General features: G+C 59.9%; 3 protein-coding genes across 10 annotated transcripts in view; 2 read left to right on the forward strand and 1 right to left on the reverse strand.

Moving 5' to 3' along the window:
- STYXL1 (serine/threonine/tyrosine interacting like 1) overlaps positions 1-1,946 on the forward strand; it is a 66,871-nt gene extending 64,925 nt beyond the window's left edge. For all 5 annotated transcript variants that reach the window (XM_089895761.1, XM_089895762.1, XM_022588047.3 and 2 more), the window contains one exon: positions 1,701-1,946. In XM_089895761.1, coding sequence (XP_089751887.1) covers positions 1,701-1,832 — 132 coding nt within the window. In that variant the 3' untranslated portion in view covers positions 1,833-1,946. The remainder of the gene's footprint in view (positions 1-1,700) is intronic.
- A 103-nt stretch (positions 1,947-2,049) lies between these two features.
- TMEM120A (transmembrane protein 120A) lies at positions 2,050-13,413 on the forward strand. Of its 2 annotated transcripts, none has more exons than XM_022588042.3 (12): positions 2,050-3,496; positions 5,104-5,222; positions 5,479-5,595; positions 7,219-7,278; positions 7,495-7,590; positions 7,668-7,757; positions 7,965-8,030; positions 8,128-8,189; positions 8,295-8,387; positions 8,511-8,575; positions 8,668-8,736; positions 8,811-13,413. In XM_022588042.3, the coding sequence occupies exons 1-12, from the start codon at positions 3,416-3,418 to the stop codon at positions 8,922-8,924; spliced, it is 1,032 nt and encodes a 343-aa protein (XP_022443750.1). In that variant the 5' UTR covers positions 2,050-3,415; the 3' UTR covers positions 8,925-13,413. The 2 variants fall into 2 exon arrangements, with proteins under 2 accessions (XP_022443750.1, XP_022443751.1); XM_022588043.3 differs by having other exon boundaries at positions 8,886-13,413.
- Positions 9,330-17,541, reverse strand: part of POR (cytochrome p450 oxidoreductase) — a 58,430-nt gene continuing 50,218 nt past the window's right edge. For 2 of the 3 annotated variants that reach the window (XM_022588034.3, XM_022588033.3), the window contains exons 5-16: positions 16,230-16,379; positions 15,621-15,745; positions 15,134-15,223; positions 14,669-14,767; positions 13,524-13,640; positions 13,300-13,418; positions 11,265-11,446; positions 10,959-11,108; positions 10,341-10,611; positions 10,104-10,249; positions 9,943-10,028; positions 9,330-9,839 (exon numbers count right to left, since the gene is read on the reverse strand). In XM_022588034.3, coding sequence (XP_022443742.2) covers positions 9,695-9,839; positions 9,943-10,028; positions 10,104-10,249; positions 10,341-10,611; positions 10,959-11,108; positions 11,265-11,446; positions 13,300-13,418; positions 13,524-13,640; positions 14,669-14,767; positions 15,134-15,223; positions 15,621-15,745; positions 16,230-16,379 — 1,680 coding nt within the window. In that variant the 3' untranslated portion in view covers positions 9,330-9,694. The remainder of the gene's footprint in view (positions 9,840-9,942; positions 10,029-10,103; positions 10,250-10,340; positions 10,612-10,958; positions 11,109-11,264; positions 11,447-13,299; positions 13,419-13,523; positions 13,641-14,668; positions 14,768-15,133; positions 15,224-15,620; positions 15,746-16,229; positions 16,380-17,541) is intronic. The other variant, XM_089895758.1, reaches the window with a different exon arrangement.

Raw genomic sequence — 17,541 nt, forward strand, 5'->3', positions numbered from 1 at the left:
GTTTTTTATTTTGATATAAACCAATCTATTTTTTCTTTTATTGCCTGTGCTTTCGGTGTCACATCCAAGAAATATTTGCCAAATCCAATATCATGAAGCTTTTCCCCTATGTTTTCTTTCAAGGGTTTTATAATTTTAGCTCTTACTTTATGTCTTCCATCACCTTGAGTTAATTTTTGTACATGGTGTAAGTTTACACTTGTTTCATTCTTTTGCACGTGGATATCCAGTATTCCTAACAACATTTGTTGAAAAGACTCCTTTCTCCATCGAATAGTTTTGGCACCATTGTTGAAATCATTTTACTATATATGTGAGCATTTACTTCTGGGCTGTCTCTTCTATTCCACTGGTCTAAATGTCTGTCTTTATGCCAGTACTATATTCTTTTATCATTGTTGTGTAATAGCTTAAAAGGTTTTGAAATAACGAAGTGTGAGAACCCCAACTTTGTCTCTCTTTTTTCACAATTGTTTTGGCTATTCCAGGGTTCCTTGAGATTCAATATGAATTTTAGGATGGATTTTTCTATTTCTGCAAAAAACGCTGTTGGGATTTTGATAGAGATTACATTAAATCTTCAGATCACTTTGGGTAGTATTTGCATCTTAACAATATTAAATCTTCTATTCCATGTACCTGGGATGTCTTTCCATTTATTTTAGTCTTCATTAATTTCTTTCAGCAACACTTTGCATTTTTCAGGGCACATGTCTTTTACCTCCTTGGTTAAGTTTATTCCTGAGTATTTTATTCTCTTGATGCTAGTGTAAATGAAATTTTCTTAATTTCCTTTTCGGATTGTTCATTGTTAGTTAGATACACAAGTGATTTTGTATCCTGCAACTTTGTTACATTCGTTTGTTCTAACAGTTTTTTGTGTTTAATCTTTAAGGTTTTCAACGTACATTAAGTTCATGTCATCTGCAAACAGAAGTAATTTTACTTCTTCCTTTCCAATTTGGATGCCTTTTCTTTGTTTCCTAATTGCTCTGTCTAGGACAGTGTTGAATAGAAGTGGTTGAAGTGGGCATCCTTGCCTTGTTCCTGATCTCAGAGGAAAAGCTTTCAGTCTTTCACCATTATGATGTTACCTGTGTACTTTTTATATATGACCTTTATTATGTTAAGATAGTTTTCTTCTAATCCATAGTTTGTTGAGGAACTGCTTTTGCCTTTTCCTTTTTCCTCTATCCTCAATCCAGATGGAGACCAGCTGGTCACCTTCCTTCATGTAATAACCTTTCCTGCATTTGGGCGTGGGCACCTAAAAGAAGGCAGCTTCAGTTTTTCTTCTTCAGAGAATTTGCCGAAATTCTCTTCCCCTTTCCATTCATTTATCCACTTACAATGCAAATCTTTGTCGAGGCAGCACTGAGTGCCAGGCATGGGCATGGTGCTTTCCTGTCCACAGGAGGTTTCACATATGTTTTCTCAACCTTCACAGGAGCCATCTGACATAAGAATGATTTCTGTCTATATTCAGAATGCAGAGGGGCTTGCCCCAGGCAGAGCCAGCTCCTACAACTCCTTGCCCTAATCTATTAACCCCAAGCTGCTGCTGTTTCTTTGTCCTGCCCTTAAGCTATGTTTCTGACCCCTGGGCAAGTGCCTCCTGTCCCCTCTGAGCTGGCTGTGATCAAGGTGGTAAGGGCCCAGGTCCAATCCTGAAGTCTGCTTTTCTCTCCTTGGGTTCACAGAGGTCCTGGGCCTACGTCAAGAAGTGTAAAACCAACATGCGTCCAAATCGGGCTTTGGTGGCTCAGCTGTCAGAGTGGGAGAAGGTTGTCCTTGGAGACATCGTCACAGACATCTTGGATCCACTCTACTGATTTTCTCTGTGGCCCAGCTATGGGTCCAGAAGAACCTGCCTTGGGAGCTTTTTGTGGGTAGTGGGCCAGGGTGTGTAACCAGGAATGAGAAGGCCTTTGCTGCCTGGAGCCTTGTGTCAGCCTCCCGCAGTGCTTCTTCCCAGGTTCCTCATTTGTGCTAGCACAGGAGGTGCTCAGACTCAGCGAGAACCCCCATCCCTGGGGCATCGTGGACCCACCCCCACTGCACTCCTGAGGCTGCTTCTGGAGGAGCATCTGGTGCCAGAGCAGCTGCCCCTCATGTCCCCCATAATGTGGACCCTTTGGAGGCTGCTGGGTGGGAGCTCCAAGGGTTCCCCCAGCCTTGTGTTGTTCCACAGGGGATGTCACAATGCCCACCCATGGGCGGAGATCCCCCAGCCCCAGAGATGCCAAGCTCAGCCTTGGCTCAGGCCGCAGGCTACACAGCTTTGGGAGGCTCTGGGCACAAGGGCATACCCTCGCCTCATCCCCAGTTTCAGCATCCCTACTGCTCCATCACCTGTACAGATGTCCTTTCCTTGCTCCTCACTCATTTTTGCCTGGCTGTGTTCACCAAGAAGAGACTCTCACCCTCCCATCCCTCACAACCAGGTTTCTAGAAATTCCTCGGGTCTCAAAAGGAATTTTCCTCTGACTGCGCTTCTGAGTGCTGGCAGCACCCACAGAACGGGCCTGGAGTCAGGAGACAAGGGGACTGATGGAGAATTTAACACGTCGGTCCACGTTCATCCAGCAAACATTCCCTGACACCTGGGCAGGGCTGAGGACATACGGGTGAACGCCATGTTGCCTCCTAGGACTCTTTGCCGAGGGTTAGAGTAGCACTCCCCCGTGCCCCAGCAGGAGCCCACGCCCTCAAAGAGTGGGGTTTTGCCAGAGGGGTAAGGGCTTTTCAGGCAGTGCAGCCTTTAGTCGGGACTTGAACTGGAACAGAGCCTGGGATGGCTGCAGAGCGATGGCTTAGGGACCTCCTGGCAGGAAGGGCAGAGCCATTGGAAAGTGTTCAGCAGGGACATGGTGGGGATTCGCCTTGTGTTTTAGTCAGGGCAGTCTGGTGGCTGTGGTAAGGGACACTAGCGGTGAACCTGGAGACAGGGAGACAGTAAAGGGGCCCTTGTAAAAATCCAAGCGAGATAAGAGGCTCGGAATTCCCTCCCTGCCAAAGAGCAGCTTCCCAAGGGGGAAAGTGTTTGAGGCAGGTGGCACCTCCGTGGGCCTTGGTTTACTCCCTGCCTGACAGGCAAGGACACTGCTGGCTGCACCACACAGTTGGCGCCACCGGGAGTGCCCCGGTTGGGGGCTGCCAACACCCTCCGAGCTGGGAGCAGCCGAGCGTAGGGCCCTCGGAGCACGTGGCCCCGCCCCCGCCCCTGGCCCGGATTGGCTCAGGCAGGGGGCGGGGCCAGCGCGGTCGCGCTCCAGGCTTTTCCGCATTGGTGGTCGCGGCGGCTCGAGCCCGGAAGCTGACGGGGGCGGAGGCGGCGGAGGCGGAGGCGCCTCGAGCCCGCCGGGGTTTCGGCTCTGTCTTCGACTCGGCTCGTCCGGCTCGCGGCACGGCAGCAATGCATCCCCCGCCTCCGGGCCCGTTGGGCGACTGCCTGCGGGACTGGGAGGAGCTCCAGCAGGACTTCCACGGCATCCAGGTAAGTGCTGATGCGGGCCCCCATTGGTTCCGAGCCATGTCTATCTGGCTCTGGGTCAAGGGTCGGTTAACCCCGGGTCGGGCAGCGGGAGCTCGGGGTCAGGGGTCGGGGACCCTGGTGTCGCTCCCGACGGCGGCGAGACCCCGGGTCCTGGTGTCCCCGGTTGGACCCTCCCCTCGGCCTCAAATGAATGTTCGGCAGCGGGACCTCTTCCCCGCGCGGCCGCCGCGACCCCGGAGTGACCCCACTGACCCAGGCGGACCTCCGGCCTCCCTCTGAGGCCTCGGAAAGAGGCCCCGACTCCGACCCGGTCCCCTTCCAGGAGAGTCCGAGCTGACCGGGGCCAGTCTTGTGTCAGTTACTGAGCAAATGCGCCGTGGGCGCCGGCCGGGCCGGATCGGCGAGGAGCGCCTTCCCCGCTCTCGGGCCGCGCGGTCTGGGCTGAGTGTGGCTGGGGAGCAGTCCGGGAGGCAGCCTGGCCTAGGTCGGGATAAGCGGTGTTTAGGTGAAGTCCCTGGATGGGGGCGGGGCCCATCCAGGGTGAAGGACAGCTCCCACCGAGACAGGGCCACGTGGCTGATGCAGGGAGTGAGGGGAAAAGGGGGTGGGCCAGACCCTGCCAAGAGACCTCACGGGCGATGGGGATTGGAATCTCTGAGACCAGCAGGAAGCCAAGGGAGGAATCGTCTGGATCTGGCTGCTATGGGCCACTGTGCTGTTCTGTGGGAAGGCAGACAGGAGAGTGTGGTGGCTGGGGGTAGGCCGAGGTTGCCCCTCCTGGGCATGAGAAGACCCAGGCAGGGTAGAGCCCGGGTCAGCTGGGCACTTGGTCAGGACTTTGCCTCTCCTGGACTGGTTCCAGCCCTTTCCTGTCCACGTTGAAACCTGACTGCCCCTGGCCTGGCCAAGCTGCTGCCATTAGTGCTTCCCAGCTTGGTCACCACTGTCCTGGCCTCAGCCCCTGCCTGACTTTCCTTACACTGCTCCTTGCCCCATCTCTAGGCTGTTCCTTCTCAAGACTTACCCATTGGGGCAAAGTGCTCTGGGAAGCCTTGGGTCAAAGGTGTTGGGGGAAGAGTAGAGGAATGGTCTTATAGCAAGAGGTCCAAGGGCTAAAGCCTGATGGCCTTTACTCTGGGAGGAGGATGCTGGGAGTGCCAGAGCAGCAGGTGTCTTGGACAACCTCATCTTCCCCTGCACTTGCAGGCTACCTGGGCAGGAGGATCTGAGCGGGCCAGGGATGGCTTTAGGTAGCCTGCTTGGGCCAGAAGGTAGACCCATGAGCCTAGAATCTGGATTCAGGACAGGCCAGAGAGGGGTGGGAACAACTAGTAGATGGGCTGAGGCTAAGAAAAGCTTCAGAGATGTTTCTGGGAGAGCGGTACTGTGGGGGCTTCTGGGCTTACAGGGAGACCCCTGCCTCCTTGCCTGCCTTGGAGAGAGATTACCCTTAGGGAGTTCCCTGGGCTGGCACAGCTGGCCATCTTCTTTCCTGCTGAGACCTTCCCAAGGAGCCCTGGAGGAGTCCATGCCCCACCTCCTTCCCAGCAGGCTCTGGCTCGGGAGCCCACTAGCCAGCCTGAGCCTTACCCCGACCTGGTTCTCAGGAGACCCACCGGCTGTACCGCCTGAAGCTGGAGGAGCTGACCAAGCTGCAGAACAACTGTACCAGCTCCATCACTCGGCAGAAGAAGCAGCTGCAGGAGCTGGCCCTTGTCCTGAAGAAGTTAGGACCTGTCCCCACATACTCCCCCATGCCCTCCCATACCTCATCATACCCGCCCCCCATACCCTGTGGCCTCGGACTGGGGGTGGATGTGTGACCTGGTGGGGTAGAGAGCTGGCACTGACTCCCAGATGTCCCTGGGCATGGCTTCTCCCCTCTCTGGGTTGCATTTGCTCTCCTGCCGTGCAGGTGTCAGGTGTGATTCACACGTGGGGGTCCCCTGTTCTGACTCTGGCTTCTGTGGCCGCACCTGCAGATGTAAACCCTCCCTCCCGTCAGAGGCCGAGAAAGCTGCGCAGGAGCTGGAAAACCAGATCAAGGAGCGCCAAGGCCTTTTCTTTGATATGGAGGCCTACTTGCCCAAGCAGAATGGGTGAGGTTCCTCCCCCAGCTCAGTTCACAGCCATTTCTGAGAGGGAGGCCTGAAGCGCTGTCTTCCTCTGCTTGGCTTCCTGCACCCACTCTGGGCTGACCAGTCAGACACAGTCCTAGCTCAGGGACAGCCTGAGTGACAGTGACAGCTCACTGCAATGAGTGCTTTGTGGGGGAAGTATAGGGAATGGGGGGAGCACAGTGAGGGGTACCTGACCGCTTGGGAGGTCGGAGAAAGCCTCCTGGAGTAGGTGATGCCTGAGCTGAGTCATAAGGATAAAGAGGAGTGAGCCAGGCAGACATGGGAAGGCGGAAATAGTAGGTGTCACGGCCATAGCTCACGGTAGGAGGTGAGAGGTTGCAATGAGACCAGAGGGGGAGCCAGCCTGCAGAGCTTCCCCCCGGCCCAGTGGGCATGGGAGAGTGACAGGTCAGTCATGCACTTAGATCAGCTGCAGACACAGCAGAGGACACGGCAGAAGCCTAGGCTTAGGGAAAACAATCCCGCAGAGACCCCAGGCAGCAAGACAACTGGGAGAGAGCGTGTTCCAGAAGGCAAGGAAGGGAGGCCTGGCCAGTAGCCTCCGATCAGTTGGCCCGGGGCAGCGTGGGAGGCAGTCAGATGCAATACAGAAGGGGAAATGTTTCCTGGAAGTCAGGGTGACCTTGGAGAGAACCGCTTCACAGGAGCGTAGGGGTGGAAGTTGATACTGGGGATGACAGACGAGCTGAGGATACAGCCAAGTTTAGGCCTTGCTTCAGAAGCTTGGCTGTGAGTGGAAGGAGAAACTGGCAACGAGAAACCGGTGGCTAGGACTTGGCATGAGAGTTGAGGAGTGGCTTTTGTTTGAGTGTGTGTGTGTGTAACTTTGTACATAGGAAAGACTTGAGCATATCTACCTGCCGAGAGGTGGGCCAGCAGAGGGAGAGACCCAGAAGAGGTGCACTAAACAATGGAGGGAAGTCCCTGGGGAGGTGGGACAGGGTGGGTGTAGGCCCTTGTTTTCTGGGATGAGGGGGTGCAGAGATGAGGGTGAGGAGGCAGGCAGGGGAGATGTCACCTGCCCGGACGGAGACAGGATGGAGGATTTGGGAGAGGGTTGGACAAGGCCACTGCTGAGAATGGGAGAGGCAGCCTGGTCCCAGTCCCCGCTGTGCCCCATAATCTCTTCGCTGCCTCAGGCGAGTCCCTGGACCCCTCTGAGCCTGTGCGTACGGCTCGAGTGTGAACACGAACCCATGTGGGGACGGCTGCTTCACACACGCACGGCTGTAGCTTTCAGTCACCTCACGAGCTCCTCTGGCGGAGAAGGACGAGACAAGCTAGATGGTGGGGTGACGGCAGTGCAAGGATTGGCAAGAAAGTGGTTCCGTGTTATGGAGGAGGGCTTGGTGACTCAGCTGGCTCTGGAAGGGAGACCAGGGTCAGGAGGGCCTGGGAGCCTCAGGGAGGGAGAGGGTCCTTGTGGGTGGGAGACTGGGCGCTCAGGGGTCAGAATATAGCCAGGGTTTCCGAGGAGGCCCTTTTGGGATGGGAGGAGGGTGGTGTGGTCACAGGTGTGGGTTGCTGCGGTGGACTTGGGGCTGAAGGCTACCTCTCCTCACCTGGTGTTCCCTCCCCCAGGTTGTATCTGAGCCTGGTTCTGGGCAATGTCAACGTGACACTCCTGAGCAAGCAGGCTAAGTAATTTGTTGTCGTGGGCGGGGTCTCAACCCTACTCCCCGTCCCCTGCCCCAGGCCCCTTCCAGTCTGCCCCAGCTTCCCTGGCTAAGCTTGGGGTTCAGGGGCTGCTCCCCCATGCTGGCCCCATGCCACCACAGCAGTGTGTCCAGAGGCGTGGGTGGGCCCCGCCATCATCCCAGCCTGTCCCATGAGTGTGTACCCCTCGCTCCTCCCCAGGTTTGCCTACAAAGACGAGTACGAGAAGTTCAAGCTCTACCTCACCACCATCCTCATCCTCATCTCCTTCACTTGCCGCTTCCTCCTCAACTCCAGGTGGGTGTCCTGCTGCACGGGGCTGGGCCCTGTGCCCTCTCCAGGCTCTGGCACCAACCTTCTGTACCCCTCCCTAGGGTGACAGACGCTGCTTTCAACTTCCTGCTGGTCTGGTATTATTGCACCCTGACCATCCGTGAGAGCATCCTCATCAACAACGGCTCCCGGTGGGCGAGGGCCGGAGCCCGGCTCCCGGGGGTGGGGGTGGGGGAGTGACACTGGAGCTGCCCTAGAAAGCGGGGTGGGGGCGGCGGGGGCCGTGGCCCTCTGAGAAGCGGGAACTGGCTGGGGTACTGGTTTCTTCCCACTTCCTGTCCCGGAGCACTGATCCTGGGGGCTGAGGGGACAGGAGTGACGGTGGCTTCCTGACGCAGGATCAAAGGCTGGTGGGTTTTCCATCATTACGTGTCCACGTTCCTGTCAGGAGTCATGCTGACATGGTGAGTGGCCCAGCTTGGTCCTAGGGTCTCCGGGGGAGCAGGGCAGGGAGAGGTGGCATCCCCGAGCCCTGACCCCTTCCTCTGCTCTCTGCCTTAGGCCCGACGGCCTCATGTACCAGAAGTTCCGGAACCAGTTCCTGTCCTTCTCCATGTACCAGAGTGAGTGTCTCAGAGGTCCTGCTGCGCTTAGGACCGGCCCCCCTAGGAGGGGCGGGAAAGAGACTTGGGACTCCAGCCCAGTCCTGATGTTCCCCCGCCCTCCAGGCTTCGTGCAGTTCCTCCAGTATTACTACCAGAGCGGCTGTCTGTACCGCCTGCGGGCCCTGGGCGAGAGGCACACCATGGACCTCACTGTGGGTGAGTCGGGCGTGGCCGCCCCTCTCTGGAATCCTGACGGGGGAGCTGGAAGGGCAAAGTCCTTTCCTCTTGACCTGGGTCTGAGTGATGGGGTCGTCTCTGTCCTGGTTGTGGTCCCTGCAGAGGGCTTCCAGTCCTGGATGTGGCGGGGCCTCACCTTCCTGCTGCCCTTCCTCTTCTTTGGACACGTAAGTTGTACCTCTGTCCCTGTCCATCGGGCTGTCTGTCCCCGGCTCTGATTCGAGAAGGGACTGTGTGTAAAAACCGCCCTCCCTCCCAGTTCTGGCAGCTTTTCAACGCGCTGACATTGTTCAACCTGGCCCGGGACCCCGAGTGCAAGGAGTGGCAGGTGAGCTGGGCCCCTGGAGAGGACGCCGGGAGGGCCGGGCCTGGCTTCTGTCCTGACCCCGATTCCTCCCCCAGGTGCTCATGTGTGGCTTCCCCTTCCTCCTCCTCTTCCTCGGCAATTTCTTCACCACCCTGCGGGTTGTACACCAGAAGTTCCACAACCAGCAGCACGGGAGCAAGAAAGAATGAGGCTGGGCCTTCCCTGCCTGCTGGCACAGCTCTCTACGGCACCCCTGGCCTGCAAGGGGCTTCTGAACCCCATGTGTTGAGGGGGTGGGGGGGGCTCCTCTCATCTGGGAGGGTCTGTCTGCTCTTCCCTGGGTTTTGTGGGCTCTGTGGGCCCTGAAGGCGGCGCTGGAGAGGAAGACCCGGGCCTGTGTCCCCGCCTGTGGGAGCCGGGGGCCAGCGGCCTCAATAAAGGGTGAGAGGCTCAGAGTGGCTCGGTGTATGTTCTCCTGCTGGTAAGACAGGGGTCTGGGGGCTCTGTGCCGCCACAGCGTGGGGTCTTGGGGTTCCTGAGGTCTCTCTGGGGTCTGAATTAAGGAGACCCAGGTGGAGGGAGGCCCCAGATCTATGCAAGTAATACCAGGCAAATACAGAAAACAGAACTTTATTCCAAGGGCCAGAGGTTATTAAAAATTATTTACACTCATTGAAAATCACGGGGAGGGGCCAGGCCCCACTCAGCTGAGAGGAGGAGCCCCTTCTGTTCAGCCACTGAGGGCCCGAGATGTTCACGGAGCATCAGCCCTGTCACCCGTAGCCACGCCCCCTGGGGCTGGCGGGTCCGAGGGTACATCTCAGGCCTGGAGCAGTCCCTGTCAGTCACTGGGCCTGCCTCCTGTGGCAGGGCCAGCAGAACCCACCTAGGCAACTGGCAGAGGAGAGCGAGGAAAGCGATCACGTTGGGGAGCGAGTCTGTAGGGCGTGCGGAGCAGAGCAAGGCAGCCCGGGTGCTCCTAGCTCCACACGTCCAGGGAGTAGCGGCCCTTGGTCATCAGCTTCTTGACATAGTCCACGGCCTGGGCGTGCTCCATGGCCCCCTGCTCGGCCACGATGTCGTAGAAGGTGTTCTGCACGTCCCTCGCCATGTTCCGAGCGTCCCTGGGGGCGGGAAGGAGGTGGTGGCACTGGGGGCTGGGCAGGGGCCCCCCTCCCCCCACGGGCAGGTAGGCCCTGTCCCCGCCCCGCCTCTGCCCTCACTCACCCACAGACGTAGATGTGGGCGCCCCCGTCGTGGATCAGCTTCCACAGGTGCTCCCTGTCCCTCTGCAGCAAGTGCTGCACGTAGACCTGGGGGTGGGGGCACCTGTGAGGAGGGCTGGTCATACCACCCTCCGCCCTGCGGGGCCCTGCCCGCGGCCTCACCTTCTGGGGCTGCTCCCGGGAGAAGGCCACGCTGAGCTGGGTGAGGGCGCCGTCCTGGTGGAGCTTGGCCAGCTCCTCGCGGTACAGGTAGTCCTCGTCAGAGCGGCGGCAGCCGTAGTAGAGCAGTGTCTCCCCCACCTCCTTGCCTGGGGCAGCAGCAGTCAGGGGGATGTGGGATGCCGGTCCCGCCCCCGCGGCCCACCCGCCCGCCTGCCCGCCCAGGGCCCGTACACTCACCCTGCTGCCTCAGCCAGGCCCGCTCCTGGACGAAGCCTATGAAGGGGGCAACCCCGGTGCCGGGGCCCACCATGATGACAGGCACGGTGGCCTTGAAGGGCAGGCGGAACTGGGACTTGCGCACGAACATGGGCACCAGGGCCCTGCGGCCGTTCTCCCCGGAGGGCTCCTTGGCCCGCAGCCAGCTGGTGGCCACGCCCTTGTTAACGCGGCCAGACTGGGTTTCATACTCCACAGCCACCGCACAGATGTGCACGGCGTTGGGGTGGACCTGGCGGGGCGGCAGGGTCAGAGTGAGCGTGGTGATGCCGGAAGCCCCCTCCCTCCTGCCACCCACCCTACCGCGGGGGTCCCTGCTCAGCGCCTCTTTACACCCTTCGCGGCGCCCAAACCTGTTCAAAGGCCCCTTCCTGGCAGCTCTCCTGACTGGCTCTCGGCACTGGGGCCGGACAGCAGTTTGCAGTCTTACAGTCCAGCCTACTGGACACACAGCCCAGGAGTCTCGAGTGAACTGCCCTGGGCACGGGGGGCAGAGCTGGGGCTGTGGCCCAGGGACCCCGGTCCCTCCAAGGAGCCAACACTATGTCTCCTATAAGCGGGCAGGCCTGGAGCCCACACCTTGGAGGACGAGGCGATGGAGTAGTAGCGGGCCTGGAGACGAGGCAGCAGCTCACACAAGTGGTCGATGGGGGGCCGCAGGGACGAGTAGTCCTGCAGGATGGCCAGGATGTGCCTTCGCGCCTCAACCACCCAGCTCAGGTACAGCTCCTGGGGAGATGCAGACGTAGGTGAGACACGGGGACCTAGGGGACAGGGCTGAAGTGGGGCCCAGGCAGCCTGGGGAATGGCCCGGGGGTGCTGGCTGGGAGCCGCGGTGCAGGGCTGAGGGGGTGGCGGGCGCTGGGGTGTGGGTGGCAGGCCCACCTTGCCCTCGCCCGAGGAGGAGGCCATCTTGCGCAGCTGCTCCTGTTCCGAGGGCTCTGAGGCGTACTGGGCCAGCTCGTAGAGCACGTTGGTGCGGGGCGGGTTGGTGATATCCAGGTAGTAGGTGAGGGCCGTGCGGTAGGAGGTGGGGCAGGGGAACGGGTGCTTCTTGTTGGAGTCTTCTGTAGGGAGAGAGCAGGCAGGGTTCGGGGTTAGTGGCCGCCCCTGGGATGGGCGGGGTGCCACGGGATGGGGTGGGCAAAGCCTCAGGCCTGCTCTCACTGGAAGCAAGACCAGCTCTTTCTGGTCCTTCCTTGACTTTGGGGGCAAAGCCTCGGGCTTCGGCCACCCTCAAGCTTCACGCTGGACAGGTCGTCTTCATCAGAGGCAGGATATTGCCGGGGTAGGCCTGGCAGTCACTGTCCCCACCCAGGAGAATCAGCCCCTTCGGGCACCCTTCCCCTGCCAAGAGCTGCTCAGAGAGAGGGCTGTAGAGGGTGGAGCTCCCGAAGTGTGTCCTGCCTGCCTGCGGGCTGGACCTGGTCCACTGTGGGGGAGTGGCGCTCCAGGCTCATGACTGTGCGATGCCAATACCGGGCCTTCAGCTGTGACAGCAGAGCTCCCTCCAGGTCGGTTTTTATGCTTGGACACATGTGGAGGTCTGTGCATGGGTCACCCAAGGGCCAAGCTCTGGGGGCAGCATCCTGTACACTCAGGGGCAGCTGCTGGCACAGACCCCCCCCACCAGCCCTTGCCAGGGTCCTTCCACTACCACAGCCAACAGGCTGGCTTTACTGACAGCTCCCCACAAGCAGGCTAGAGCTGGACTGGACCCAGGAGCAACTCCATCTCTTAGAGGCATGACCGCAGGGGCGTTTATTCCTGTGCACAAATGAGCCCCGTGGAACCGCGAGGCTGCCGAGCCACGTGGAGAGGAGAGGGCCTGGCCCAGGACGGCTCAGCCTTTAGGGGTTTGGGTCTATTTTTGGGAGGGGTTTGAACTTGGTACTGAAGTGTGACCTACGTACAGTGTACAAGTCACAGTGCAATGCTTTATGGATTTTCATGAACTGAAAGTCCTCGTGTGCCCAGCACCCACACCAAGCAGCAGGTGTTCCCTGCGCCCAGGCGCCCTCTTGTGTGAGCCCAGAAACCAGGGCTCAGGCCTTGCACTACAGGGGCAGGTGTGGGCACTTCTACAGCCCCACTTCTGCCTCTAGTTGAGCCTCTGCAGCCCTCTCTCTAAGCAGCTCTTGGCAGTGAACAGCTCTTCACAGGGGCCCAGAGTCTCCTGGGGCAGAGGGAGCACCAACACCCCTCCTGACCCCCAGCAAGGTCCTGCCTCAGATGGCACAAGAGACATGCCCCCCGGTGCAAGAAAGGCCCACGCGTGCACTACCGACCGTGAGTGCACTGCCGGCACAATGAGATCTGATACAAATGAGCCCCCTTTCACGCAGCTCCTCTCAAGGCTGACTCGGGAGCTGCTGAGAAGGAGCTGCCGAGAAGGAGCTGCCCAGGCTCAGGTCACTGAGGACAAGAGTGAGCGGGGCAGGGCCAGGCCGCGCTGGGCCCCAGGTCAGTGGGCAGCCCTGCCCCATCCATGGTAGTGCCCCTTGCACTCTGAGCACCCTGAATGGGCCTGGAGGGCCATCAGGATTGTTGACTCGGATCCCTGGGTTCACAGGTGAGGAGACCCTGGAGCCAGAGAGGGCCTTCAGCAGCCAGTTGTGGCTCTCTTCCCTGTAGGACACGGGCTGGCTCTGTCTCCAGGCACCCACACTCCCTCAAGGGAGTATGGCAGTGAGGGGATGGGGGAACCCCAAAAGGGAGAGTGCCAGACCCTGCAGCTACCTTTTCCCCCAATCCTGAGTTCGTTCTACAACCTGTAACTGGGGTCTTGGTTATGAGGGCTTCTAGGGCACCAGGCTTTAGGCCTAAGCAGAAGTTCAACCTATGGACCTTGCCAAGGGGCCCATTCCCACCAGCCACCTCAGGCCCAGGTAGGTAGGGAGGCCTGGATCCCAGGACTCACCGTCAAGATTGTTCAGGGACATGATAACGTCCAGGTCGGCACCCAGGATCTTGCCGATCTGGTTGACCAGGGCAGAGTCGTTGGCTGGGTAAACAGCCACGTGGTCTCCAGATTCATACCTGGGGGAGATGCGAGGCTCAGGAGGAGGGTGGAAGACAGCTCTGCACCCAAACAGGAGGCCTGAGTGAAAGGTTTGAGGGGGTGGGGGCGGGAGCAGCTGATACCTGATTTTGGAGTCTGAGATGTCTAATTCCAGGTGCATGAAGTGTCGCTCGGTTCCCTGGTTCAGCTTCCGGTTGGTGGTGACGACAGCCAAGAAGGGGTTCTTGGCGTCGAAGGGGCTGGGTGGGGAGGGCAGCTCAGTGACTGGCCAGGCCTTCAGTCTGAACCTTCCCACCCCAAGGGACACTTCTGGCCACACAGGACACAGGAAACATCAGAGCTGGCCTCCAAGGGTCACGAGGACACCTTTCCAATTAGGTAGTGGCCTTTCCCAGCCTAATCCACAGCGGTGCTCCTGGCACCCCGCAAGGGGGTAGAACTAGGCTATCGGTGTCCCCACTTACAGACATGGAAACTGAGGCTGGTCCCTAAAAACCTGGGGGACCCTCCACACTCTGCACACGTTGGTGAGCAGAGCACAAGGAGGGCCAGGCCCTTGAAGGTGGCTCCCCAAGACGGAAGGGGCCTGGGTTCCGAGTGACTGCGGAGCAAAGCCCCCTCCGCCCACGTGCCCAGGACTGTACGTGAGCAGGAGAGAGGCTTTCAGTCTGTGAAGCCACTGAAATGTCGGGCTTTCCGGCCACAGCTGCAGCGGGGCTGCTGGTCTCAAAGCCTGGTGGTTCTAGGAGGTCTTTCCTGGGCGGCTCCAGCAGGATTCTGGGTGGCACCCAGGGGCAAGTCAGGGGCCCCAGAGAAGAACACTGTTTCTGGACATATGTCCAGACGTTGAGGCAGATTTTTAAGGAAGCGAGCCCTTTTGCCCAAGTTCCACCTAGGCCCAGAGCTGAACTCACTGTCCTGGTCCAGGGACTGGTGGGTACCCCCCACCCCAGGGTATTTACAGGGAAAATGAAGTACAGGCTGAGCAAGGGCCAGTCCCCCCAAGGCCACGCCCTGGGCGGAGGGACCGCTGGGAGCGGAGCGGAGGGGTCCCCAGGGCCCCGGGCTCAGAGCAGCCTCCGATCTCTCTCTGCTCCAGGCCTCACGCCCTCCTGTGCGGTGGAGATGGAAACGTAGGTGCCCTCACCCGGGCCCACTCCTGGATGTGGGGGTAAGGAAGCCCCACAGGACAGGGCCTGGGAGGACAGGCCCTGCGGGGACGCACAGGACAGGCAGCTGTCCGGCCCCAGCCACGCTCTCTACTCACGGTTTCTGGTTCTCATAGCTCTTCAGGCGGCCCATTTCGCCCACGTACACCTTGGTCGCGTCTATGTCTGTGTGGACCACAAGCTCATACTGGCGAATGCTGCAAAGGGGAGACGCAGGGTGAGGCGGGGGGCGGGAGGGGGCCGGGTCCCAAGGAGGGAGTGAGGCTGTGAGGCGATGGGACGTGCGGCAAGGGCTGCGGGGCCAGACGTGACCCACGAGGAAGGAGACGTGTGAGCATGGGAGGCAGGAGGGGCCCGCACAGCGTGTCAGCAGGCCCGAGGCTCTGCCCTGAGGAGGCCAGGAAGCCCGCCCTGACCGTCACCCGCAGGCACAGCCCAAGCGCTTGGGCCCGCGCCCCTGCCGCACCCTGACGGAGCCTCCTCCAGCCCCACCACACACGCCAGTCCAGTACCCCGCCTCGGCAGGCAGCACCCGAGGCCCTGGCCCACCTGCGCACACTCACCTGGACTCCTCTCCAGTGGCTTCCACCCCTAAGTGCTCGCACACGGCCGGCCAGAACTGCTCTCGCCACGTGATGAAGTCCTCCTCCAGGCTGGGGACAAGAGGGGATGAGCCAGGCTCCAGATGGGGCTGCCGGGAGAGCTCGGACTCTGTCCCATCACCCCTCCAAGCTGGAGGGTTCATTTCACACCAGCCCACCCAGTGACGTAACCCAGGGCATCAGGAAGCGTCCAGAGGGTCTGCAGTAACCACGGGAGGCCCCATCTGAGCCGGGTGAACCGGGAGGGTGTGGATGAGCAAAGAAGGTGGGGACTGGCGATGGGGGGATGGCCTTCCCTCCCCTGTGGTGAGGCGGGTCACGGAGTTGCGCTGACATCATGGCTTTGCCCTCTCCTCCTGTGCCCCGGCCAGCCCTAACCTGTGGCTCCTGACACACGACAGCCCAGGGGGGCGTGCAAGGGCGGGGGCCCTGGAGGGGGGTCACTTACTTCCCGTCGTCATCGCCCAGCCCCAGATCAAAGATCCGCTGGGCCCCGAGCTGCTCCAGCCGCTTGTCCACATACTTGCCCATGGCGTTGAAGTGCTCATAGGTCTTGTTCCCAAGGCCAAACACCTGTGTGCATGAGGGGCCAGTGGTCAGCGGTCCCCGCCAGACACCTGGCACTGTAAGGCCCCAGAGGCGGCTTGTTTTGGTGACCTGCAGTCCAAACCCCTCCTCAACCACCTTGGCCTTGACCCTGGCGGCAGCAGGGGGGCTCACCCTGCCCATTCAAGATTCTCCTTGCCCAGCCGAATCTTGGTCAGCCCACCGCCCTTTTCTTGCCTTCAGTCTCCAGTAGCACATGCTCCCGAGCAAAGTGGGGCTGGGACATGGGAGGGGAAGCTCTTGGGCCGGGCGAGCCCGGGCGCAAGACAGGGTCGCCCCATGAGTGGCCTTCCTGGGATTCCCTGCCACGAGCTCCCTACCAGGCCCTCAGCTCGAAGCCTCTGTCCTGGCACCTGGGCCTGCCCTAGCTGATCAAACGAGGTGAGAACTGGAGGAGTTCCTCTTGGACACGGGGTTCCGGAGGTTGCACAAGCCCACACGGGTGACTCACCGCATACTTGACCCCAGAGAGGTCCACGTCCGTCTCCTGGAGCCAGTCATAGAAGTCCTGGGCATTGTCAGTGGGGTCCCCCTCGCCGTAGGTGGCCATGCAGAACACTGCCAGGGCGTTCTCAATCTCTGACAGGCTGCTCAGGTCGCCCTGGGGAGACAAAGGCAGGGCCAGGCCCAGCAGCCAAGACTAAGCCTGCTCCCAACAGGGGTGCAGATGGGCGAGTCAAGGGTTCACGTGGACGGGGTGCATTTCAAGAGCAAAGGGAACAGCAGGCCCAGAAGAGCACAGGTGAGGGCCTGGGGTGTGGACAGAAGTATGCTGGGTTCTAGGCTATGGGCTGGCACTTGGAACACGGTGCCCTGGGCCACCTCCGGAGAACCTCATCACCCCACCAAGCCCCTGGGGCACAGGAGGACCTGGGCTCGCACTGATTCCTAACCAACTGTCCGCCAACTCGAAACCTGGGTCCTAAGACAGATGGGCAGTGGTGCTCGTCCCCAAGACCGAAGGCAGGGCTGTGGAGTAGGTGGGGGATGGTTCGGTTTGGGAGATGGAGTGGCACATGTGGGAAACAGCTCTAAGGGAAAGTTCATTTATCAAGTTGTTGGAGCAGCAAGAGCCTGACATTGCCTCCCCTGCCCCGATGTCTGGCAATGACCCTTCAGGGGAGAAGCAGGAAGGCAACTCCCTGGGGCATCTTTCCAGGACTACCTGCTCCCTGCCAGCCCTGCCCCTCCTGGGTGCCTAAGGACCACTCCCCACTTCCCTGCCCACTGAGTCCACCTGGGGCCGCTGGCCTGGCTGTCTCAGAAACAGGCAAGCAGACTGCTGGAAGTTTCCTGCCCTTTGGAGAGCCACGACTGGCGAAAGAGCCGATGCGCGGAGGAGAGGTAGCAAGGTGAGCGGGTCCCCACCACCCTCAGAGGCAGGCTGGGTGCAGCTGGGGCCAGGAAGTGGGGACTGCGTCCTGCAGACAGTCCTGTGTTGGCCCGGAGGAGCCACGTGCCAAGGATGGCTGACAGGAGAAGGCTGGGATCCTGCAGCTTCAGATGGGGGCCCTTCCCTCAATTCCTGGGCTCTCTTTGGCCCTCCCCAAGCCCACACATGCGAGTTTACAGCCTCATTTCAAAGCCCAGCTGAAGGGTTCCTGGAGATGGCTCACCCAACATCCTCACTGCCTCTCTGTAGATGAGTCAAGGAAGGCCCTCGGTGGGCGCTCGCTCAGGGTCACACGGGCAGTCAGGGCAGAGCTGCACTAGAGCCCAGACCCCCCGACGACTCGGTCCAGCTCCCTTGGAACTGCAGTTCT

This window comes from Delphinapterus leucas, chromosome 15 (genome assembly GCF_059928025.1).
Source record: "Delphinapterus leucas isolate spDelLeu-1000000601 "Yukka" chromosome 15, BTC_Dleu_Yukka2, whole genome shotgun sequence".
In the NCBI taxonomy this organism is placed as follows: Eukaryota; Metazoa; Chordata; class Mammalia; order Artiodactyla; family Monodontidae; genus Delphinapterus; species Delphinapterus leucas.